The 27,144-nt window shown below is 35.6% G+C and overlaps 1 protein-coding gene across 16 annotated transcripts in view; it reads left to right on the forward strand.

Moving 5' to 3' along the window:
* DMD (dystrophin) overlaps nt 1–27,144 on the forward strand; it is a 1,145,450-nt gene that overhangs the window by 809,890 nt on the left and 308,416 nt on the right. For all 16 annotated transcript variants that reach the window (XM_064407380.1, XM_064407383.1, XM_064407377.1 and 13 more), the window contains one exon: nt 15,880–16,115. In XM_064407380.1, coding sequence (XP_064263450.1) covers nt 15,880–16,115 — 236 coding nt within the window. The remainder of the gene's footprint in view (nt 1–15,879; nt 16,116–27,144) is intronic.

The following is a 27,144-nucleotide window of genomic DNA, read 5'->3' on the forward strand; positions in this document are numbered from 1 at the left end:
ACAAAGCTTGTCTATTAACAGAGAAAGTCATATGACAACATGGTAGGAAGAATTCTGCAGTTAAACACTAAGTCAGTGATTTATGTTTCTTCGTCTCTTGCATTCATGAATACACAAGAAGACATCTGATCTCTGTTTCATTTAAATTATTTTGACAATATTTAAATTGGATTATTCTCATATCTCTTTGTGTCTTCTTGCTCCCTACAAGGATTAAAAACTCTTCTTTATTTTTCCTTGATAAATGGATTTTATTTCCAGTGCTTTCCTTTAAAATGTAGGGATTAAGCATGGGTGAAAAATAAATGCTTAATGGAAGCACTGTGCTCAATCTCAGTTTCTAAAGTCTCTAAGATTCTTTACTTGATATCGAACCATTTCAGTTGCTTGAATGAACAATGTTGCCTATACCATGTGGAAATCTGCTCATCATATGTAGCAGCAGAAAGAAATCTGTCCCCCTAACCTCTGTCAGATTGCCTGTCACTCAGGTTGTGATACAGCTGCAGTAATCACTTGGAATTGGATTACATGTGGGTTGTTGGCTCCTCTTGTTTTTAATATGTTGTAGGGGGTAGCATGCAATAAAAGCTCAAACTGGAGAATTCTCTACCTTCTAATAGTGGTCCTCCAGGACAACAAAGAAGAAAACTTTTTTTCAGAGAAGTGCATAATTGCTCCATAGAGAGAGGATCCAGAAATTTCAGTACCAGAAGACAGTCCAGCTCCTGCCCAAATAGCACATATGAGTTCAGGGAAGGGAGTTTCTTGCTCATGACATGTTGAATCTTACTAAAAAGTAACCAATATTTGGGCTTACTCCCTTAGAGATGCTGTGGTTCCAGTGACAATTATTTCAACTTTCTAAAAAGATCCAAATACCACTACTGTATTTTTAAACAAGTAGTACAACAGCATTCTTCCTTTGCATGATTCTTTTCCAAGGCATTCTACAGGAATTCATGTAGTGGCATGGGGGAATGGAGATGTGTAATCATTTTTTTGCTGTGCTAAACTTGCTGTGTCAGTTTTCTGTGTGAACAGGTTATGTCAGGTTCCAGAGGGAAACAATGTTGGCAAGTTGTGATTTTGCTGTTACAAAAGAAATTATAATAATGGAAGAGCGAGAACACAGAGTAGTAATGCAATATATTTTTATATTACCTCATCTCTAGCTGAAGAATTGCAAAATTACTCACCTTAATACAAGATGTAGTCTCTGACTGCTAATGTTTCTGAGACTCAGTAGATGGAATTGTACATGCAGAAAATGAAAGCACTGGTGTTCTATAAAAGGATTAAGCAGGAAGATTGATTTCCCTTCTGTTGTAACGAGCACTTAAAATTTGAACCTGTGCTTATAACACTAATTCATAATTTTTCTTTATTTGAGTCAGTTTACTGTGATCACCTCATTATAGGTGTATTGACATAGAACTGTAAAGTTCAAAAGGGACCCAGGGAGACATCTCTTCCTTTTGCTCAAAGCACAGTCGATTAGTGCAGGTTGCTCAGGGTCATGTCCAGCCAGGTTTTTTATATCTCCAAGGATAGAGACTCTACAACCTCTCTGGGCAACTTTTTCCTGTGTTGAGCAGCTCTGACAGTAAAAAACGTTTCTTCTTCTATTCAAATAGAATTTCTAGTATTTCAGGTTTTGCATGATTCTTCTCATCCTGTCTCTGGGCTTCAATGAAGACAGTCTGGATCTGTCTTTCCTCCTTCAATCAGAGATCTAAACACATGGATATGATCCCCCTCAACCTTTTCTTCTCCTGGACAAAAGAGCAGTTTTCTACAAAGACAGGAAAAAATATCTGCTACTGAGGTATTTTTGTAATTCGTTTAAAAGAATCGGAGGAGAGGAGGGAAGAAATTAAATGTCATGGGTCTAGTAATTCTGTGGTCTATGTTCTGCAGTTATTTTAACCACATATATCATAGATATTTTTATGACCTTATTTAGTCTGTGCTGCTGACTCTTTTGAGCCATAGGGACTTAAACTGGTTATGGGAGAGATAGCTTTAACCAAGTCTCCCAACAGCTAAACAATCTCATTAAAGGTCATTTGTAAAGAAGGATACAAAAAATTGTTTTGGAAGGTTGTGTGAAGCAGTGTCAGTATCTGCTGTTGACAATTATTCACTTCCTGATTCTACAGGGACTTTTAGGGACATCAGGATTGAATAATGTTGACATGTGTATTTGAGACCAGGGAATGAAGATGTAACTGGCTCATCTCTAGTGCCCTGTCAGGTATCATTTGGTCTGGTTACAGGAACTCAGACAGAGAATCTTAATAAATTCCATCTGGTGGCTGTTACAGAGGTAAAGCTCCCTGGTTATAATTGTTTCTAGGTCTGCATATTATAGTTTCTTTTGCAGAAGAAGCATTAAAAAATAGTTCTTCGTATTCCACCAGTCCAGTGTGCCCTCAGGCATAAGGAACAAGAATTACTTCTCCAGCTCAAAAAATGTACTTAGCTGAAGGGTATGCCTAAAACCTTAGCAAAGATTGACTTCCAAGATAAGATGAATCAGGAAGAAAATCACACTTGCTATCTGTACTTGACAGGATAACGTGAAATGCTGTGAATGTCTCTATCCAAATACCTTGATGCATTTCTTAGCCAGCAGTTTGAAAACATTTTAGACAGAGAGGAAAGCAGAATGTGCTTTTCTAGGAGGGAGAGTTTTTAATAGCATCATTAGCATTCCTATGACTTCTTTTTCTTCTTTTGTACTGAAGTGCTATCACTGTATTTATTTACTAACCTAGGTAAAGGTACACACTGCTTTGTAAACCCCTCTGAATGCATTGTGGGGTGAGAGGCACTCCTGACTAGTCCTGGAGGAAGATATTTTCCATATTTTGTCTTCATTCCAGTAAGATGCTAGGGGAAAATTCTGGCCACTTTTATTTATAGCTACCTTGAAAATACAATTTCTTTAAATTGATGTGTATTTATTTTCAGTTATGCTGTACATGAAGTTAGTGAAATTTTAACTACAAATGAATCCACCTGAAAATACTTTGTCAACTAATTTTACAATTTTCATATTCATCTAACAAAACTGTGAGTGATACATTATCTTAATACTCTTGCAGTTTTATTTATTCAGTGAACAGTTTTTTTGTGTACAAGCAATTTCTTCTTTTCTCTTGACTGCTTACAGAAGTTTTTGTCCCTTTTTTGTCTTTTTTTTTTGTATGAAATGCCTAATCAAGTGAAACAGAACAACGTGCAACTGTGAAATGAATAAAAGAGTGACAATTATAATCAACTACAATGGTGAAATTTCTTCTGAAATTAGGTAGAATTTGTCCCTTTGAACTTTAAAATTTATCAGTCTTATTCTGGAGCATCATTTGTAGGAAGTCTGAAAAAACATAAAGATAAAAAATGATTGGTTGTGTTTAACCAATTTTATCAGGATTGCATTTGACAGAAAGGCTTTATATGCATTGGTAGGTGTTGTACACTTACTGCAAATAATTAGAGGAAAGTTAATTCGGCATCACCAGAGCTCACCATCAGCACTCACCATCAGCTTTAGATATCTTTCTTTAAATGCCTACAATCAATGCTCTTCTGTGCTTTTGGTATAACTTGCTTTAGGAGTAGGAGTCAGACACTGCAGACACAGAGCCAAAGACTGGTCTTCCCTGTACAGGGGAAGAAGGCTTTTCAGGATTTAGAATAGCGAGGAAGAATGGAAGAGGAGTGAGGGATCACGCTGAGTCCATTAGAGTCGAGCTGTAATGTGAAGACTCTGAGCTGCAGTGAGTTCACCAGCAGCAATGGTGGTGGGGAGAACTCATCGCCCTGTACCCATATATTCAACTGGGTACAGGAAAAATATTCACAGCAGTCAGTCATCTCCAGAGTCTATAATATCTTGAGTCTTGAAGTTTGAATTAAAACAGTGATATTTGGTGATACAGTGACATTCCCCAGTGAATCTGGGGAAAGCAGTGATAACAGAATTTCATTTGCTTATCCTTTGGTATTTTGCTTGCAGGAGTTTAGTAGGTCTCCTTCTGTTTGGGAAATACAGTTTGGTTTTTATTTCTCTGTGAAACAAGTCCCCACCAGGACTAGGCATGTTGTTATGTTCCAGGCTTGTAAGATCATATATACAACAGTTCTTGAAAAATATCAGTTGCTCTGTGTAGGCACCTCTGTGGCTTAATGCAGCTGGAATTCACACTCACTGCTTGCAGTATGTAACACAAGAAACAACTACTGGTGCTGCTAAAAATATCTGTCATGAGTTTGTAGGTTTCTGAGGAAACTTAGCACTAAACAAAAGCATGTATGTGAAAATACATACCTTGATAAAATAGCTTAAGGTTTAAAACTTAAAATCCATTTACCTCAGAAGCTGAAAGTGCTTCTGTAGTGCCAGTGCATGTATTGTATGCATCTGGAATTTTCTTTTTTTTTTCAAAATGCATAGTTGAGCTTTTTATTATTCCATACTGGTTATTTCTAAGATAGGGGAATGTACAGATGGACATAGAAGTATCCTGCATTATGAAAACTGCCATGTTAAATCTCTGACATGATATTTGGTTTAATGTTTTCAGTGGGAATGAAGGATTCTTTGTTTAGGAAACTATAACCATTGAAATATATTCATTTCCATGGACTTGAGACCTGTATTGTGTACTGTTCCTCTGCCTCTTTGAAAACACACAAACCATTTGTGTTTAAGAGATAATCAGGAGACAATGACAAAAATGTAAGAAACAAAATGACAGCAACTAGCTTTGGGCAAAAATATGCACAATAGATACACTTTCTTTTTTGTCATATTTCAGAGCTAATATGCTCTGAAGCAGTAATTGTTTATATATTATGCTCACTGTTTGAGTGAACACATATGCTGTAGTGCAGCACTGTTTCTCAGAATTTCCAAAAGCTAGTCTTAAAACTCCTTGTGCACCTGAGAATATTACAAATGTGTATTCAAAGGACAAATTAAAAACAAATGTAAAATCAGATATTTGAGTGTCTATATTGTTTATAGCAGCTGGCATAGTATAATTGGGACAAAGAATCTTCTTCAAAATGAAGAATCCATGGATGTGTGCATCTACAATGTTTTCCATACTAATGGACATTTGTATTGATATTAAATGTTGATATTAAACTTCTGTTGCACATAGTCTTCACTATTTAAAGGAAGTTTGTTGTCAGCTATTAAAAACTTTCATGAGGAATATGATAGACAATTTTCTAGAACCAATCTCCAGTTGAACAGGTAAAAATCCACAGCATGTAGCTGTTGGGATAAACAGTTCCTGTGAAACATTTTGGTTCACTTTGGTTATAGGGCACCAGTAAAGAAGATCACTCTCATGAGCTGTAGTAGAGAGAAATACTATTTCCAATAATGATCATGTGTCTAGAACCATATAGTTTCTGATACTTGTGCATGTTGATTCTGAAGTAAATGTCTACTTTTAGTATTAGTTATAATTTGGTTTAACGCTATGAAAAGTTTTACAAAAATAAAATGCAGGAGGGAAATTGAATATGTAAAAATGTAGTAGGGAAGTATCACAGAGAATACCTTGAGCTCTTAAAACATTAGACACCAGTAACAGTAGACTCCTCCTAACAAAGGTTGCTCATGCTTGTGTAAGTGGATTAGTAAAGGAGCAGATTACTGTCTTTACCTTTTCTTTTTGATGGAGGAATTAATGTTTTATATAAATAATTTTAGTAGATTTGGCTTTAAGTCATTTCACTTTACAGACTCGGGTAATGAAAAGGTTCAGAGATGCCAGCCTGAGATGGCCCTATTATGGGTAAATTGCCATATATCTGTTTTCCCTTTGTATTCAGGAAAGAAGTGTCTAATCATTCCATTTGATTTCCATTAAGAAGTTTTTTACTTCTCACATATGTGACACATACAGCAAATAATATGGGACAAAAATGAATCTGTTGCCACTTGATTGGAGATTTTTCAAGGTCAGGACCCAGTTTCACAGGCAGTTCTATTTTTCAATACAGCTGACATCAGACACAAGCTGAAGACAAACTTGTCTAATAAAGCTTTCAGATTCAATTTTCTCTCTGCATATAGCTTCAGGAATCTCTGGAGGTCATTCACAGCATGTGCTGTAACACCAACAGGGAGAAGTAATGAAAAGCATCTATATAAAAAGCTGACACTCTGCCTTCCAAGCTGCATGAATAAAAACATAATAAGCAAGTTTAGAAACACAAATCCCTGTTATTCTCAGAATTTCTATTTTGATCTTTATAACGTATCTTGACTTGAGGATTTGCTTCTGGTTTTTCTGACAGGTGAAAAATATATGCAAAATATACTTAAGCCACAAATGCCCAATTTGAACAAAACCAAAGGTTACACCTTTATATTTAATGTCCTGTTTCAGGGATGTGGTAGTAGGTTCACCTTAGAAAGATCTGCAATAAACAGGTGTGACAGTGCAGTTTACAAAAGGAATGTGAACTTCTACTTGTTTTTTTCAGGGCTCAGCTGATTAAATATAACTCACTCTGGGTTACAAAGAATTTTTATTGTACTGATACCTATGATGAAGCATAAATCAGAAAGTCAAGACAAGAGTTGGCTACCTTGCTGTTATTAAAGACAATATGGAGCCAAGGTCTAATTTTTCTATTCTGTAACAAGTTATTGAAGCACAACTGTCAAAATGTATGATGTAAATAAAAATAATGCTATCATTAGTCTTTCAAATGACCACATTCACCTATTCAATTTTTAAAATACAATCTGGTATTTTCTTCTGAGGAGCAAGCTTTGTGGCTTGTTTTCTTTCATTTAATGTCTTGTCAATAGTTAGTAGCAGCAGGATATGCGAGATTTCTTTTGGTTAAATCCCATGAAATGTAAATGGTAGCATACTGTAGAATTCTTCAGACTATTATTGATAACTTAGATCAGGTGAAAGCACAGAACTAAGTTAGTTATGTTTGGACTTTTTTATATGGTTCCAATAATTTTGATAACAGAATCCAATGTTGGTGATTTTTAAAATATCTGGAAACTATCATTTTTAAAAAGAGAATCAAAAATTTAGACTAGTTTATTCTAGAAGATATGGAAAAAGGGAGTAGAGTTCCTAGAAAAAGGATATCCATAATAAAATGCTAATTTGTGCCCTTTTTCAGTTTTTCTGCCTAAGTTTCCATCTTTAAATCACTTTTTTAATAGTATTTTAAACCTACTTTCTCTCTCCCACTTACTTTTGTTACAATAACCCAAATTACTGTGATATTTGGGTATCCAGATAGCATCAGCCTGCAAATCGCAGTAATCTCTCTATTCTGTCTCTTTTTGTATTGTAATTAGGCCTATTGACAATTTCATTGTGTGAAAATCTCCTTAATTTGCTAGAATAGTAGAAAGGATCTGGTCATTGTGCACACAATCCTCTTGACCTGTCTGTTCTTTGTTGACTTGTCTCTTTAAAAGAGCAAAGCAAGCCATCTTTTCCTTGTGAAGGGAGCAGTGCTCAGGGACATCCTGGTCATGCCCTACCTGAGTCTTTGATAGCCTTCCTCACATTTCTCTTGTGACTGGGTCTGCTCTAGAGAGAAACAGCCAGCCAAGGAATGTGAGCAGAGTGGAGGCCACAGGGAATGAGGAACAAAGCTTATAATTACTTCCAGGGTTTCTGCTCTAGTCAGAGGACATGAGACCATGACAGAAGGATTTGCTCCTTGAACCATAAAAGGCTAAAAGGAGGAAAATATGTCAAATGAAAACCTCTTATATTCCAGCTATAAAATTCTTTAGTCTGGAACATATGCAGTCTATCACTGAAATATGAGACTGCTGTCTTTGTGTCAGCTTGGAGCAGGGGACATGCAGTGGTGGAAATGGGCAAGAAGAGATGTGCATTACTGATGTTTTTTTAACAGTAGATTGATGGGCAGACCACACTTAAGTTCCCAAAACCAATTCTTTATAGGGTGAAAGTAAAATAGAGGTAACTTTGACCTCAAAAGTAAACATAATATGAGAAAGCTTGACCAAGGTTTCACAAAGTAGTGCCTGGCAAGATATTTTTACAATTCTGATGAAGGAACAGAAGGTGCTTGTAGTGATTTCAGTAATTCCTTTGTCAAAACAAACTGACAGTGATGACGTTCCCTTTGAACAGCTGCTTTCTATCCTGCAAAATTTTCCACTTGAAGAATAAGGGAAGACTTGGACATTTTTGCATGAATTTTGTAATTGTGTTAAATTAGCTAGTAACTGCACTCTGATTATTTCACTGCTTCTTTAAATCTGTTTTTGTTTTTTTGGGGGTTTTTTTTGGTTTTTTTTTTTTTTTTTTTTTTTTTAACTACAAGGTACCTCTAATTCAACTGGCTTCTTATTGTTTTGTATCTGTCTACAATTCTTTACACACTTTTTTCAGAGTTCCCCTTGGATAAAATAGCAATTTATGCCAGTTAAATCAATAAATAGATCTTACAAAAATTAGAAGAGGGGATTTTTATGAGACTGCAAAAGTTGGAGCTCTGGCAGTATGGTTTTTTTTTTCCTTATATCAAAGAATCAGCTGTGGAAATTCAGTTACATGTCAATAGCAGTACACTGGAAATGTAAATTGTTGTCACAGATTGTCATCCAATTGAAGGCTGCATACTAAATCAAGGAACTTGTTACTTGTACTGACAAAAGGAATACTGAGAGGTGCTTGCATCATTTGTGACAGATGTTGTCACAACATTCTTTATAAGGCAAGTATGTGACAGAATTTGATTTTACAGCACCACATCTTCTGCAGTACGAAACATTCATTTTCATGAAACTCTTTGGTAACAACTATTCACTGGAGAAGACTCTTATCCTTTGGAAAAAGACAAATGCCTTGTGTACTGGTACAAATAAAACTGCTTTTTTAAAAAGTGTATGAAAGGTTCTTGGGCTACATTCCTTTAGTTTCTGTCTGCTTAATTCTCATACTCACTAAAAGGGATCCATTCATACCATAGCCTTTTGCTTTTCAATTTTTAGTGGTCCCATCAATCATGCTGAACTTTGCCTAAGGAAAGGTTCTTGGAGAATGCCATGACAATGCTATATTACTAAAAGGAGACTGAACTTTAGAGCAGTTTATCTTTCAGAAAGGTTTGAATGGAACGATAGGTCTAAGCAGATTAATGCTACCTCTGTTTACAGATATATATTACAATCTTCAGTTGGTTTTGTAGTACTTGTCCCTGGTTGAGTCATAGTCTAATTAGAATCAAATGCTACAGATTTAAAGTCATTTCCACCACATGTAGAGCAGTCAATTGAATTCTTTATGTACACTGTGCCAGGATTATTTCTATGTATTATCTTCTTAGTTGCTTCCTCCCCAAAGAATTCTCAGTTATTACTCTATTTCCAATTTGATTTTTAGAGAGTGTTTGGGAACATAGCTGTACAGGACCACAGAAAGACTGAGATTCAAAGGGACCTCTGGAGATAATCTGGTCCAACCCCCTACTCAGGCAGGATAACCTAGAGGAGGCTACCCAGGATGATGTTTCTGTGGCTTTTGAGTATTTCCATGAGTGGAGATACTGCTAACTCTCTGGTTCAAGCCATTGCAGGAATCACTCAAAGACCATTTCCTGATATTCAGGGGGAACCTCCTGTGTTTCAGTTGTGCACACTTTCACTGGTGGGCCCTGCTGGAAAGAGCCTGGCTCCACCTTCTGTGCATTTTCCCTTCAGATAATTGTAAATGTTCAAGAGATCCCCCTGAGTCTTCTCTTTTCTAGGCTGAACAATTCCTGCTCTCTCAAGATTTTCCTCACATAAGAGAGGTCTTGGTCCCTTAATCATCATTGTGGCCATCCACTGGTCTCTCTTCAGTAGCTCTAGAGCTGTCTTGTACTAGGGATCCAAGAATTGGATACAGTTTTCCAGGTGTTGAGCAGAGGGGAAGGATCAGTTCTGTCCACCTGTTGGCAATGATCCTCCTAGCGCAGCCCGGATGCCGACAGCTCTGTTACTTTCCCATGGTTTGAGGTGAAGCCATCATTCTCTGAGTCCTCCCTACTATCCTTTCTGTAGAGAGAAGTGGCATTTGTTTTCCTCCAGTCTTCAAAGACTTTCTTCTGCTGTGATCCATCAAAGTTTGTAAAAAGAATCCTTGTAATGATTGCTGCCAGATCTCCCAGCACTCTGCAGGTGCATCCCATCAGGGCCCATGGATTTCTTTATATGTTCCTGGTTTGCTGAAGTATTCCCCAACTTGATTCTCTTCTACAAAGAGCAATTTGTTTAAACTCTAATTTCTGCACATGGAAATTACCTTTAAGTACCTCATGACCAAGGGAACAGTTGACGTTCCATTTCTGTGTATCTTGCATACACAGAAAGTATTTGCAGAAGCTCTGCAGCAACAGGTCACAACATGAACTTTTTGCTATGTGGCACTAATTTAACCTCACTCTATGGTTTTATTTACATTATGATGCACAAAAGCCAATATATGTGGTTTATATCACTGAAATTCTTAGTGTTTGGTAGACTCCACCTATTTTCTGTGTTCTTATTCCTGTTGTAATTCAGTGTTTGTGATAGAAGAGGTTTTCTTTACATTGAGTGAAAGAAATATCAAAACATCTTGCCGTTGTGTTTGCAGGAATTCGGAAAAATGCATTGTACAATAAATGGCTTAGTCACACAGATATAAAAGGGAGGATGGTAATAAAATTCTACAGGATCTATCCTATGACAAAGAAAGAAAAGTCTGAGAAAGCTGACACTTATCTTCCCACTAAAGTTAAAATTTAAAGTTCTGATGCTGTGTAAAAACCTAGTAATAGTAAGAGTAACATTTTGAAAACCATAACTTTTGTAATTATTTTTCAAATATAGCAGTACACATTCACTTGTAAATCTTTTACTTTTCTCTTAAGCATTTTAACCTTGACTTTTTACTTTCTTTTGAACCTCGAAGTATTCTTTACTTTCAGCCCCTTCATCCCACTGCACAGACTATTTTAGATCTAAAATTTAATTAATAATCCCATAAACTATCAGCTTCTTTTCTTTTACCTTTAATAATTAAAATTATATATAATCCATAATGACTTGTTAAGAGTCATAAAGAACTTCTAGAATTAAAAGGTAGTCTAGACACTTGTATTTTAAACTGATTACAGTAACACATAATGTGAATGTTCCCTAAGTGTGCATGAAATTAGGTATAAAACTTTATCCATTTATAGTCTCTAAAAATTGGTATGTATGAAATATACCTGATGCAGTTACCAAGTCTTTTTTTCCAGGAGTTTTTATTTACTATGTATTGAAGGCTAAGAAAAACAAACATTGGTGTTTTATTAAAATAGAAAAGACTCACTTTGGAACATGTTTTTTGTCTTTAAAAGCTGATTAAAATATTAATAAAACGTTAACTTTGAGATACAATGCTCTAAGGATGCATATTTTCCACATACAGAGCTGTGGGTGGAATTTTGCTGACAATAATTTTTGATCAACATAAAGACTTTCTTTTGAGTTCAGACCACTAAGAAAGAAAAAAAAAAAAAAAAAAACAAAACTTTCCTTGCTTTCAGACTTCAAAGTTGATGGGATTTTTTTGGATAAATTTATATTATTCACAATATTTCATCAGAGCTCTGTTTGCCATATTATTTTCCTTTCAGATCTCCTGTATGACCTGGAACACCTGGCAGGTAGCTGTAGCTCCTCAGCAAAAAGTGTAACTGGCAGTGAACACCTTGCAGGGTGGGGCTGTACTGAATGGGAGAACTTAATGTAATCTTAACTTTATTTCCTTAACATTGAAGGACAGACAGAGATGATGAGTGATTCATTTATCACTGGAACAAGTCTAAATAAATCAGTCTCAGAACTGTCTTTCCTGATCTCTCTCCAAGAAATCTGCTTGGATTTTAAGGATACAATTGTGGATGCTCTAACTCTGTAGAAAACTGTTTGCAATGCCACAGCGTAAGAGGGGGAAAAAAAGATAAAAAACTCAAAATACATTTTAGTAGCTGGCAGAATTTCACCTGTGTGGTCTTGTGGAGTTTAGTTGTTCCGAGTCAAGCCCACAAGGATAAAGTGCTGGTAAAATGACACGACGATTTCCCATGAATAAGCCAGACCTGCCTGGTGTGCAATGTGGCACCCAGGGAACTGCTCTTTTGCCCACAGAGGGAATCCTCAGATGTTCTGCCACTAAAGAAGTCAGTGTTGCCTGTGTTAAAACAGCAAATTCCCTGAGTGATGTGGTCTGAGTGTATAGCACAAAGTACAGGTATTCTTTCTCTGCTTGCTCAGAGTGAGCAAAATGCAGCTGAGTTTTCTTGACTAAAACAAGGACGAAGTTTAGTGCGTGTGTTTTAATGCTATTCATTGCATGAAGGATTTAAGCCTGGGGTCTCCTTTAATTGTTGCTGCTCACAATGGAACTAAAAACTCAGGCTAGACTTGTAAATTGAATTAAAATGTACATCCAGTTACTGTGTTATTTCTTCTTTGTCAAAAAGCTTTGACCCAGTAGATGCAGTTATCTGACATAGTTACAACTTAACCAGCACTAAAAGCATTCAGAAGGATGGTTAGGAACATTCCCGGGAACTGAGGCAGTTCTGCTTAAAGACTGTGGTTTGAAAGAGGATGTTTGAAGGGCTTTGAAGCTTTTGAAAGCATTGTCATTCTTCCTGTCTGTTCTGTTCCAGTTCAGTACCTAAATGAGGAGTTTTATTTGTTTTAACTTGTCAGTTTGACCCTCTCTTGAAACACAACACTGAAATAAGCAGAGTAAAAAGGGGGAAAATTCTCTCCTTGCAATTGGCTTCATTCTGTTTTACTTGGGTTTGCATTCAATATTTGAATTTCAATTTCATGTCACATTCCAATTATTCTAACTATTCAAGTTTAACATTACAGATTAATTTTAAGATTAAATAATATCAATATACTCTCAATTTCACCAGTGTATTTCAAAGTTCAAGAACAAGTTGAAAATCATACCTATTATCCTGTGTTTTATTTTTCTTCTGTTATTGTTCTGTGTTGTTTCCTTTTTTATTAAAGAACAGAACGTGCTAATGAGAAATTACCTTTAAAACTTTATATTTGTGTGATTTAATATCTTAAATTTTAATTTTCCTTTTGGTTTTCATGCTTGTCATATCACAGAAATGAACCATTATAACCTTTAAATAAATTGAAAGATGATGGCCTTTATTTTTTATTACATGACTCATTAGGATAGAATTTATTATTCAGATATTTAAAAAAAAATAATTCCAGTCTTACGTTTTTAAATTAATTGTCCTGAGAAAAATCCAAAACCAAAATAAAAATAAAAAGACCCCACCAAAAGCAATAAACTGCCCCTTTGAGTCACAGAAACTGTCAGTGCAGTTCTGGATAAATTTGTTCAGAATGAGATCTTTTGCTATGTGTAGTGTTGATAATGTTGATGTATATTTGTCTATTATTTTTACTTGCTCATTTATACAGTTCTGTTAAATGAACTGTGTTGTATCTATGCAAGAATAAACAAAGAGAAATAAGGGATGGATACTGTTCTAAGTGGCATTTTTGTTCTGAGGGGAGATCAGTGTCAGAAATGAATTGCTATGCAAACATTTTCTAAAGGTAATTTTTATAAATAATTTGATAATTCAAATATTCACAAGGTCAGTCAAACTGGAACAGATTATTGCCATCCTTAGAAGATGATGGTAGGTAGTGGTAGATCTTGAAGTTTATAGATAAGATATTATACTGGACTGTTGCACTTCTGCTGGTATCTTATAATCTTTTTTGTAATATTTGAAATTTCTTGATGCAAAGGAACTACATCAAGGAAAAAAATAAAAAAATTATCAAACAAAACCACACAAAAAACAGCCCAATGGATAAAAAAAACCCCAAAACCCTTAAGCCAAAATCCAGATCAGTAAACCCATAAACATTAGAAGGTTAGAAACACCCTTTTCTGAAATGGCTGCCAATGAGGTGAAAATAAATAAATAGATATTAAATTGTGAACTCATGATTGTGTACTCAGGTCAAAATATGTGAGATGCAAAGAGATGTCTAAGTCTACTGATGGATGTCCCAGTTTAGAAAATTGTTTTTCAATTAACCTGAATACTGATGAGGAGAAAAATTTCCTCTGAGATGAGACAACTTCTGTTTAACCTATGTGAATGCCAAGTTAGGCAACTGTTTTCCTGTTGTCTAAGAACATCTCTGAAGTCACAGAGGAAATATGAGGCCTTGGCTTTATGGACAAATTGGTGAACCCTGACCTACTAACTGGGTTTTCATGTTTCAAACAGACTTCGCTGCAAAGGCATGAGTGTCAATGAAAAAACATTAGATTTTCAAAAGTAATAGCAAGAAAAAAACCAAACCAAATAAAAAAACTTAATGTTCATGGAGTTACACTGTTTTGGTGTTTTGGTTTGCTTTTGTTGAAGACAAGCTATCTCACAGGAAGAGGGCAGGAAACTGATTTTCTCTACTCTGTAAGAGGGCTAGAAAAAATGCAAAAAACCACCTATTTCAGTCCTTTAGATATTACTATTTGGTGGTTCAATGCTAGAAAATGTAGAACACACTCCACAGAGTTTTTATTTCAGTCTTCCTTGTTTAATTATTGCTGTTTCAACAGCTGATTCTGATAGAGATTCTAAAGTGTAGGTATTTAGTTTCTTTTCTAGTACTGTGGAACCTCAGTGAAGTAATGACATGTTCTTCTGTTTTCTCTATTTTAGTTTTTATTCTTTGATGGATATTTTTTAAAAAATTAGGATTTTTTTTTCCTAATTTTCCTATTGCAGATGATGCTACACCGAATTGTATTTTTTTTATACAATTCGGTGTAGCATCATCTGCAATAATAACATGCATGAGGAATTGCTTTTGCCTCATTAACTGAAGGTCAAAATAGCCCAACAGTTCATAGCCATGTTTTTGTAAATAGCAAAAATCAAGGAGAAAAGACAGTCTTGAACTTCTGAATGATTTTATGTTCCATACTTCTCTGTCCAATGGTGTGTGTCTGTGACACCTCTCATCATTTTTGCTGCAGAGACAGAAGTGGTATTTCAGTGTTGGGTACTTCCCCATTGTAAGCAGTGAATAATTTATAGATTATTTAAAACCCATAGCTAATGGATCAGGAAAAGACACTAAGAAGATGTGTCTGTTTTCCCCAAAAGAAAGGAAAAAGAAATCCACAAATATACAAATAATAGCACATAATATTTTGAAGTTATGAGGTGGAAAAGTAAACAACTAGTCAAGGCTGAATTTCTTGTTGTATAAACTTCCATATTGGCCACAGAGCCTATGGGAAGCACTTGGTGATAACAATAAGGGAGAAGATTTTTGGTCAGACAATTTCACAGCTACAGAGTGACTTGGACACAGTGAATGAAACTTGCTTCTAAATACATGGTCATACTATGATGTGTTGCATACTCCAACCAACTTTTTTCAATCTGCCTTCTGGCATAGAGAGATTTGACCACTACTAGATTTTTGGAAAATTACTCATGCTTCAACAACCTTTAGCAAAAGGTTCAAATTACACTGTGAATTTTACTACTGTTACTGGTCTTCTAAGGGTGGAATTTGAATATGCTGAGAATGCTGGATGTTAAGCAGATATTATAATAGAAATATTGTGGAAAAAATAAATTCATATTTTCTCTTAGTTTTGATTTTCATGTTTTCAGCAGAGATAATATTAAGAATTAGGCTTATTTCTATCTTATCCTTTCTATGGCATAAATTCTGAAATACTGAAATGAACATCTATCATAGTTCATTTATTCTGTAACTTAAGCTTTTTCTTTTTTTTTCAGTAACTCCTGGTGAAACTGTTGCTGTGGATACACAAACCAGGGTAACCAAGGAAACCACCACCTTCAAACCAGAAATGCCATCTTCTGTGCTTTTGGAGGTTCCAGCCTTGGCTGACTTCAATAAGGCATGGGCAGAACTCACTGACTGGCTTTCTCGACTGGATCGAGAGATAAAATCTCAGAGAGTGAAAGTAGGTGATCTTGATGACATCAACAACATGATCATCAAACAAAAGGTATGAGAAACACTGATTTTTCAAGTTGAAAGCCTCGTGGTCTTTATTCTGTATTAAATCCTTTCAACAAGGAACACAGGAGAGATGATAGGCTGCAATACATGTAGTTGTCACTTCAGCTGCTTTATCCCATGAACACAATGATTGGATGAAATGTTTAGATAATTAATTGAGGAGAAAAGACAAATATTTACTATTTTCTCAGGTATTTTCTCTTTATGTTTGTGTTTCTTGTGCTGTAAGAGTATGCAAGCTAATGGTTGAAATATAAACTTCATGAGAATGAAGGAATTGCATAGTAAGCTCCAGGTTGCCAGGAAGAAGACGACCCCGTTTCACACCTTTTCTTATGTTACTTCTTAATAACTTTTTGAAAGCCTTACATGCTGCTGCTCTCGGTTTATCAAAGGCTCCTCAGTTGTCTCAACAAAAGGAGCAGCTCATTAATGCAATTGTTTTGTCAGCAAAGCTGCATCATTGCATCACTTAACTTTGAAAACACAGAAAAATACAGAAATTCATGTTATAGGAGAAAAAAGGCTGAAATTTAGCTACTCAGTAGCAATAAAAGTAATTTTGTATTATACAGCTCTAAAGTAATTACCTGCCTTCTAGATTTAGCATTGTTCAATATAAAAGATTTGCCTTGCCTGCACAAAACTTTTCAGTGCTAAATTTCCATTCAGTTCAGTTCTAAACTGAGTTTAGGACTCCCAATTATAAGATTCTGTTGTTTTTTCTCATCATCTTCCTCCTCATAAAAAAAAAAATCTGATTTATTGTAAGGAAGATATTGATATTCTTCACTTTGCTTAAACTAGAAATAGAGGGAGAAAAAATTTATACATTTTATTGAGACTCTGCACTGAGGCATTTTAAAGAAAATATGCTGATGTCTCATGGGATTAAATTTGCTTGTTTTCTTATACTTCCTTTTTCCCCTAGTGCTTTAAACTATTCCTGAGAAATTTGGCTGGCTTTACCTTCTATATGATGAACATATTAGTTTCATCTTGATTAATGATGATTATATTTGCTAAGTAGAATTACATACTGCTTCATTAATTAGAATATCCTTAAAATTGAATGGATATAAGGGATAATTCCAGTGCCATCTGCACAGGGCATTAGGTTGAAATATTTGTTATGTCATTTGGAAAGGTTGATGGCCAAAGAAGACTTATTTACATATTATCTTTTAGTAATTTTCAGAATAATTTTGGTTTTAAAATTTTATATTGTCAAATACTTGGTTCAGCATTACTTACTTATACTTCATACCTCACTTTAGCATATTATTCTGGCAGGCAAAATCCATAGTTTGCTTCCTTCTGCAAATGTGTTTTACTTAAATATGAGATCAAATTATTAACTCCACAGAATTTCAGTTAATATCATATATGTTTTAAAATTAACTGCTTTTTATTTGCATTTTATCTTAGTTCAAGGCTAAAATATTTTAACACTGCTGCAGTCTGTTCCTGGCTGGGTAGCCCTGTCTCTTTTTTTGATACCATGCTGTGCTGGTAACAAAACCAGCAGGAAAACTCTTTTTTGTCATGCTTACCTCTCTAATTGGCTGTGCAACAGAATGTGACATTTAATATATTCTCTGATGAAATGGAAGAACCAATGTCTATATATAGACTGCAGTTCTGTTAGCTGTCTCCCGCTTCTCTAATGATCATCTCAATATCATTTAATACATAGAAATGAATGCCATGAAATATTTCATTCTTCTTGTAAATCTATCACTGGATTATTAGGTGAGATTAGGACAGACAATTTTCAAAACTGACAAAGAATTTTTATGTTTCTAAAAAAAAAAAAAGGAAAAAAAAAACCCAAAGAAACCCAAAACCCTACCCAGCTTTCTAATGTATGGAGTGTCTGCAGCAGTGTGTGAGCTGATGAAGTTGGACATGTGGGTACTTGACTAATGCAAAAAGTCATGCCAGATATGATCTAAGTTGGAAATCCAAAAGTAGTGCTTACCTCCCCTGATCTGTACATTCCATAGAAGATTATAGGGATATTTTTCCTGTGGTTCTAATTTAAACGTAATTGAAAGTCACCACACTGTATCATGGTTTATTTGGAGTTTATTGCATCTTTGCAGGTACCTCAGTAAGATTTAATGGAAGTTCCATCCTTGTAGATTGAGCTGATTTTTTTTAAAGTCAGTTCTTAGATTTTAGGTGTAAAATACCATCTAAACACAGCCAATACTTCTAAATACTTCCCTTATAAAAATGCATCATTACAGAGATAAATGTTTAAAGAAAGCTGTTTCATTATAAAACGTCTCTAGTTGCTCCCCCAGAATTTAGAATACTTCAAACAGCTCATCCTGTTGTGTTACCAAGCTCTTACTGGTTTTGGGTTTAGTTTCCATTTCATATTTCATTCAAAGCAGAGAGTCACATTTCTAATAGTAAATTGCAATGTCAGAGCAAACATTTTAAAAACAAAGAAATCCCAGATCCTAGCAGTATATGTAACAGGCCGTTTTCCAAATCACCCAGGTAAAAATAAGTGACCTTAGGTTGTCCTTTCTTTCACAGCAGAATGTAATGTTGTTGAAGCTCCATCTCTGAGGGCATTTTGGTTAAGTTCACTTCAATCTGATTGTATAAAGGATCACAGCCACTAACTTTGCCATATTTTTCCTCAATAAAAGTTTAAGACATCATTAGCCGTCACTTGAACTTTGCTTGGAGCTGATCTCAGTGAATTGGCACTCTTGTGTGAATAGCACATACACGGGTTAATTATAGGACAAAAAAACTCAAAAAAGACAACTTTTTTAAAAGAGGCTTATTTTAGTGGCAGCTTCCCCTTAATGAAAGAAAAAATACAAATTAAATTCTCCTAAGTGGTGCACATAATATATACTAAAAGTAGCATACTAAAAGTAGCATAATGACTGCTCTTCCAAATATCTATAGTTAATCTTTCAGTCAAATGAGTGACATACTTCAGGCAAATGCATTACATATTTTAGTCATCTATGATTGTGTATATCTTGTTAAACTCTGTATAATTAAACTAAAAGATACTAAAAAGTGTGTAGTAAAGATATATAATAATAGCATTAGTATCATCTGTGTTTTCATTAAAGGAAAATTATTATACTTTTCTCATCTACTTGAAGATGCCTTGGCAGGCTGACAGGAGACTTGTTGTGTTTCTTTAGATGAGAAATCATGCAAATAAAGTTCATGGGAAAGTTCATGGCTGTATAATGTGCTATGATGTAGGGAGGTGAGGGACATGACAAACTATGGTTTACCCAGTTGCTTCAGTTCACTGTCTTTACTTCAAAACAATCAACATGCTTTATAGCTGAAGGTCAGGTGAGCGTTCTTCATAAAAGAGAAAATTGTGATGAACAGGACAATAAACTCAATTTTGCTACATTTTAGAAAAATGGAAACCTTACTTAAGATGCCAACAAACCTTTACTCAGAAATTCTGCTTTGGCATCATATTTTGAGAAAGGTTTGCAGCATCAATAGGTTTCTACTGAAAGTGGTGAATCATAGAGGCTGTGCAAAGCTTGAAGTTATTTGACAATGCTGTTCAAAGAGATCAGGTACTATAATCTCCTTAAATTTTGAATTCTCTCCATGGATTTTGCCAAGGTAGGGTGTCCACCCAAATTTTTTGAAGCATATGTAGTTGAAAGCATGGCTTTTTATTGCACTGGATCACTGGATGAACATAGATTTTAATTAGTAAAAGCTATTATAAAAAGTATTATATGAATGGGACTACAATTTTCCATGCCTGCTTTTATTCATTGATTCTAAGAGTTAAATAGGTTGAATCTTCACTTTTAGGTGCAGTAGAGTGGACTAACCTGAAAAAAAAGTATTTATGTAGAATGAGACCAACCTAGTTACTGAGACTTTTAAGCAAAGAAGAGGAAAAGATACTTTCAGGATGGATGATTTGTGTCATCCAAGAGTAGTCATCCAAAAAAGTTGTAGAAAATTTATTTCTGTCTAATTAATTTGTCACTATTCAAAAAAAGGTGGGTTTGATCATATGTCAGTTGGAGAAGTAAACAAAACTAGAATGAGGAAATGTTTTCACTTTTAATTGTAATTTATTTTTCTATAGTTGAGAATCTTTTCCAGATGATGGATAGTAAAATAACAGTAAAGGAAAAATATTTGTTTATAAACTGCAGAAAAAAGAGTGGGCTTAACTTATATTCCTCTTGTCTGAGTATTTTTTATCTATCCTTTCCCATGGTTGCATATCATGCTTTATGGTATACAACTTAAATATGCATTTTCATGTGCAACCTTACAATTAATATTGACATAGGTCAGAAGAATGGGAAGGTTTCTGTCCAAACTGTGTTCCAACATCCGTTTTTATGGAAAAAAATTATAGTTTTCCAGACTTATATCCTGTTATTACAGAAGCAACTGTAAGTTCCAAATTTAAATTTGCAGTTCTGCATTACTGGGTATGAATCAGTGCACTCTAGATGTGCCTGTGTTGAATGAGAAACTGTAGTTGCAGACTGAGGCTTTTTCTCTGTCCATATAGCTTATGCCAGAAGTGTGAGCTATAGGCAAGGTGGAGTCTTCACCCTTTTGACTACTGTACTTTAAGGTCTACAGAAGTTTCAATTTAGTGACAAATGCATGAAAAGTTCCATGCATCCTCAGATAACGTACTGTAAAATATCATAACAGAAGATTTTACACTTGGATCTGAACATTTCCAGTTCCTGTGATGTGCTTAAAGCGAAAGTTTTGCTAGTCCCGAATCCAAGTGTGGTGCCAGTAAACTGGGGATTTAGATTCACACTTTCTGAATCAAACTTCAAGAGCATAATTGCCCCATCCTTCACTCTGTGTTGTCATGATGCTTTGAGAGTTGTTTTCAGATCTCATTGGATCTTCTTTTTCTGTATGAATACACAACTGCAGACATTTACTGTGTCACTGGTGGACCAGGATAAACTATCCTGATAAAACAGGGATGGAGCTGAAACTGATTCTGCAGCATGTTCACTGGCATTTTTGTGCATCCTCTCTGATACCATAACCCTACGGATGACTTTATGGATTAAATGGTGTGCAAAACCTCACTTACCTCTAGGAAATTCACAGTAGGATATAACTGCTCAGGAGACACTATTATTATTTTATGTGTACTTCAGAGTGTTATTGTTGTATTTAATACGGGGTATCTAGTGGAATTCTTCTTTTATGCTGTCAAGCTGTTAGACTTCTGAAATTACTTCCAATTTATGAAAGTACTGGAAATCTGGTTTCAGTTTTTGAAGCGAATTAATAACTAATAAATTAACAGATTTCTAAATATATTAACTTATTATTATTAATTTAAAATTACAAGATTTGTGGTCCTGAAAGGCTTTTGCTTTTTTTCAGAATAGAAGAAAATGAAAAAATGTCTGTGAGCCTTCCAGTTTCTTTCTAAAGGTTAGAAAATGCAGGAAGATGCTCTAGAAGGCCTGGAAATCTGAGTCTTTAAAGGGAAAGGGAAGAAAAAAATGTCTATTAGTTAGAAAATTGGACCTCAAGGGATATAGAATTTGTGTCAGGAGACTCCTTTTTTAATACTTTGTTGAACAAAAAGACAGATGATATTTTAAACTAGCTTGGCCACCTCATTACTGTGTGTTACAGAGTATATTTGTTTTCTGCAACAGTAAAAAAAATTGTCTAAATACTGTCTTTTGGAGTGTGATTAGCAGCTATTTCTTTATTTCTCTATCATGTTAATTACTAGGACATGCATAACAGTTGTACCTTTAAGGATCTGATTCTAAACTCATTGAAGTAAAAGAGTTACTTTCATCATTTTTCAATTAATTTTTAGGCAGGCTGTAGATCACCATATAACGGTTGTACCTAAAGATAACATTCCTCTTTTTGCTTTTATTGGTCTACTTGGAAAGAATTTTAGGAGGATTTTTTTTCCAGTTCTGGACAAAGATAAATTATCATGATGAGTATAACTTGTTCAGTATGGAAAGGATAAGAGTGTAGCAACTCAGTTTTGTTTGCATCCATATGCTTAGTATTAGAAGTACCAACTTTTCATTATGGCTGCATTTTTTCTGTAGCAATTATTTTTTTTTAATTTTCTGTGTCTGACCTATGTTATAAGTATAAATAACCTATTCCATCAACACTGGATCTTACATAATCTACTTTTTTTAAATCCAAATCATGCTTTCATTTTGTGCTTTCATTCCACCAGTATGTGCAGCTCAGAGACCCTGCTGCAGGAGGTCCTCTACAAATGCACCATGGTTATGGAAAGGCTTTTACAGTTGTGTGCTATCCACAGAGACACGGGAAAATCCTGCTGTGGTGGAAAGTGTGAAAAATCCCCAAACCCTCATGAATTCTGTGTTTGCCCAGACAGTATAAAAATGCCTAACTAGACACTGGACTAAATTAAATCTTTAATCAACCTGTGGGAAGCATCTGGAGTTGTGTGTCTGGTTTGGGCTGCCCAGTGTGCAGGGCAGACATGCAGGGAGTCCAGTGACGAGCCAGCAATGTGGTCAGGGGCAGGAGAGCACTTGATAAATGAGGAGGGGCTGAACTGGGCTTGCTCAGCCTGCACAGAGCTCAGGAGGCACCTCCTTGCTCTCTGCATCCATGAGATGGGAGTCTGTAGAGATGGAGCCAGACTCTGCTCAAAGGATCCCAGCAGAAGGATGAGAGTCAACAGACACATGCTGCAGCAAAAGGAATTCTATTGAAATATTATGAGAAAAAATGTGCATGATGAACATAATGAAATATTGGAACAAGCTGTCCAGAGATGTCAAGGATTCTCCATCCTTGGAGATATTAACCACAAAGCTGCATAGAGCCTTGCGTGACCTCTTGATGTGACTCTGAGTTTGGCCACATTTGAGCAGTATCTGAGCAAGATGTTCTACAAGGTGACTTCCAAGAAAAATTATGCTGTCATTATATATAAATGCTATTCTCAAATATGGATTCTGTGTTCTATACCTTCTCAGTGCAAACGTGCTTTAAATTAAGGAAATCATGGCTTTATTTCCTGCTTTGTAATCCTCCCACCTCAGCTGTGATTTGCTTTAAGGAGAAGTCCTGTTAAAATTTAGACACTTTTTTTTTAGTTCTACATAGTTGTGAGGATCTGCTAAGACAGTTACACAAGTTTTAGGGGCTTTATTTTGTAGCAATATTGAAATATGTTATTAGAAGTAGTAACAAGAAAATATAAGAGTGGCTTTAGTTTTATTCAGAAATTGTAGGAAATATAAAAGCAGCTTGTTTCTAAATAATGTTGCAATGTATAAAATTCTAATCTAGTTGGAATAATAAAATGCAAATAAAAACTAGGGGGAACAATTGTATATTTGCTCACTTAATGTGTGAGGAGATGGTGCTCCTCTTCAAGAAATAAGTTTTCTTCTGTAAGAAAATAAAAGCATCAAATCCCAGCAGACCTCCCTAATGAAGCTGATCTTGAAACACAGTTCTTTTATGTGGAAAAGAAAATTACCCCAGAATTTAAACTAAAAAAAAATCTGTGATCTTGAAATGTGCCCTATTGGTTTCTCAATGTGCCAAGGGTATTCTGATACTTCTATAAACACATCCAAATAATGATATAGGTTCAGGGTTTTGCTAGCAGATGGGCAACTCCCTCCTGAGGCAGAACAGCCAGCAGTGTCATTATCATCCTTTTTCATGAACGGATTGTTTAAAAAAACGTCACCAGCTTTTAAAAAATGCAGTATAAGCTTTATAATAAGTAGTTTCTAGTAACTTAGCTCTACTGCAGTAAGCACAATTCTTAGAATTCTGTTTTCTCTTTTCCCAGTAGAATTCTATAATAATTTTTTTGCACTTAGAGAAGCTCTCATGGAAAGTTCTCAGTTGATTTACATGTACATATTGTTTTATAACACTCGCGTTAAGTAATAAAAACCACTCAAATAAGTACTTTACTCAAATGTAAGGAGACAAACATCTTAACTCACTCCAGTGCAACATTTAAATTTTGTGCTATGTGGAGCTGCTTACAAGCGAAAGGAAAATAATTTGAAAACACTGTAAGAGAGGCTTAAAGGCAAATTTTTATTCAGGAGTACCCAGTTCTTAAAAAAAATTTCTCTATTCTGTAACCATTATACACATTTTTTTTCATGTGCCCCACATTTAGCCATGTGCTGTCACTAGATTTAAGGTAAATAAACAGTAGGTTCCTTTGGTTCTTGGAAGGCAGTGAAATAATGGTGGATAGAACTGCATCTTGTGAATTGGGAGCACTATGGGTGGAATTCAGGAGAGAGGAACACTGTGCTTGGAATTTGTTTCCCTTGCCCCACCTTCTTCACCTTTGTGGAGTTTTTTGCTGCCTGGAGTCCCCTTTGGCTCATCTCTTTTTCAACATATTCTCCTGTTGTATCTAATAAATTGAATTTTGTATGCAGAAGATGAGGTCAAAAAATGCCTGATTTTGTCTACCCTGTCTAGTAGTTCTTAATGATGAGCAACATGTTGAAGAAGCCTTCGATTCTAAGACTTCAAGACTCTCTTTTCCTTTCACTAGTTGGCAATGGTGGGGGATAGGGTTTTATGTTTATTTTTTCTTTTGTTTGATATAGATCAAATAGAAGTAGAATTTGTTTTGTTCAATATCCTTCATTACTGCAAAAATAAAATTAAAAAAATTCATATTAGCCAACAGAAAATTTACAGTGTAAATAGAATATTAATTTTTCAAGTTACAACTGCAATGAAATCCTAGAAAATGGCTGAATGCACGTTCAGCTTAAAACACAAAAGTGTTTCTACTAAAAGCAATAGGACAGTTTTCCTCAAGAAAGAGACATTAAAGTATTTTTCTGAATTGAAACAGAAGATTCAGCTCTCCATGTAATCAAGTGCTGAAGCAGTACTTAATTAAAAAACCCTCGTTTTGTAGTAAGTGTGGGCCATTTCACATTACTCCAGGCTCTCATCTGTCTCTGTTGCCAGCTGATACAATGAGCAAGGTAACAAATCAATCTCAGAACTGTATTCTGCTGCGTCTGTGGACCATTTTTCTTATTGAGCTAAAAGATCAATTTAACTGCTCACCGTGGCACTCCTAATGGTCAGGTGCTTTCTGCCTACAGGAAGGATTTTTCTCCAGCCAAATATGAGATTCATACATGAGATTTAGTCACTTCAGCCAGTTCCCAACTTCCTTTTTCATGCTTCTGGATTTGTCAGATGAATTGTTAAATATGGAAATCACCCTGGGTTTCATGCAGTGAGGTGAGGGGAATTGTTTCCTGGAATGGCTTCTTTGGATGCACAAGCTCAGGCGTAGATACCTCCCTCCATTTGGTCTCACTCATCTCCACCCCTGTGGAGGAGCAGTTTTCTGATGGAAAACATGATGGAGCCAGAACATTCCACTGGGAATGAAGCAACTCAATGATTGTCCCCAGCAGGACATTTGTGCCATACCTGGCACAACCCTGCAAACCGAGCACTTTTCCTGTAATGTGGAACAGCCAGTCCCCACCATTTGTTAGCACAAATAAGCTTCTGGATATCCAGACCAAAGGCACTGATTTTACTCCACTGGGACACTGAAAAACTCCCTGATTTATCTCTCTTTCCTATATCCGTTTCTTTTATCACCCTGAAGGCCACAGTTCCAAGTTTTAGTTTTATTTGATTTTAGTTTTAAAAAAAACAACCCTACCCCCCAAAACAAAATTACAAAAAATTAATGTTCTAATATTAGCAATGGTAAAGAGAAAAGCTGTATTGTGATACTCAAAGTGGCTTCTTTTTGATGTTTTAACAGAACAGCTTGACACTTTCCTTCTGTGAGAAACAAAAAATTAGGATCAGCAGTTGTTTCTAATTAGAGGAGAAGCTAGTTTTGATATTTTAGAAAAAAATGGTTCTAAGGTAACACAAATACCCTGTTTTATTTTTCCTTCATGTTCAAAGAAATATCTCTTATGTTTTTGGACCAAAAAGCAAGGAAGTTAAAATGAAGAAATAATAAGCAGAAGGTGAATTTAAGCATTTTTCTCTTTGTGGGAAGAATTATGTTTTTTGGGCTATTGTGAGTTGCCAGTTATGTCTCACTGCATATGCCATGGAATCTTTTATTCAAACAGACAGTTTTGAAGGTGGCATGATGTGTGATGATATCTCAGGGTAAATGTCCAACCTTTTGACATATGTTTGACCATTTTCCTTTCTGGTATTTAATCAGTGTGTCTTAAATTCCTGCTGTGCATTGGGATCAACACTGATAACATTTTAAAATGTTATTATAAATCCTTCTACTCCTTCATATGTGGTCCATATGGCATAATATTTCTGATGAAAACTGGTATATGTGGCAAACTCCTATAATGTCATTCAGATGTGGGATTCAGCTGTGACAGAATGGTTGTGTTTTGCAAAGAAATGATGGTGCCTCAAAACACATAAAAACTATTAGCTTTTTTGCTGGTGGTGTGATTTGAGGGGCTTGGAACACAAGCCCTATGAACAATGGCTGAGGGACCTGGGATTGTTAAGCCTGGGGAAAAGGAGACTCAGGGGTGACCTTATCACTCTCTACAGCTCCCTGAAAGGTGGCTGTGCTCAGGTGGGGTTGGTCTCTTTCTCCAGGCAGCACTGACAGAACCAGAGGTCACAGTCTCAAGCTGCACAAAAGGAAATATAGGTTGGCTATTAGGGAAAAATTTTTTATGCAAAGGGTGATAAAGTACTGGAATGGTCTGCCTGGAGAGGTGGTGGAGTCACCATCCCTGGATGTGTTTAAAAAAAGATTGGATGTGGCACTCAGTGCCAGAGTTTAGTTGAGGTATTAGGGCACGAGTTGAACTCAATGACCTTGAAGGTCTCTTCCAGCCTTGTGAGTCTGTGATTCTGTGATTCTGTGATTTTGGGTTGGGCTTCCCCCCTACCTGGACCTGTCATTGAGGCATGTGATAAAAAACAAAAACAATGATGCTCAGCCATTTGTATTTTGT

This window comes from Passer domesticus, chromosome 2, assembly GCF_036417665.1.
Source record: "Passer domesticus isolate bPasDom1 chromosome 2, bPasDom1.hap1, whole genome shotgun sequence".
NCBI classification, from domain to species: Eukaryota; Metazoa; Chordata; class Aves; order Passeriformes; family Passeridae; genus Passer; species Passer domesticus.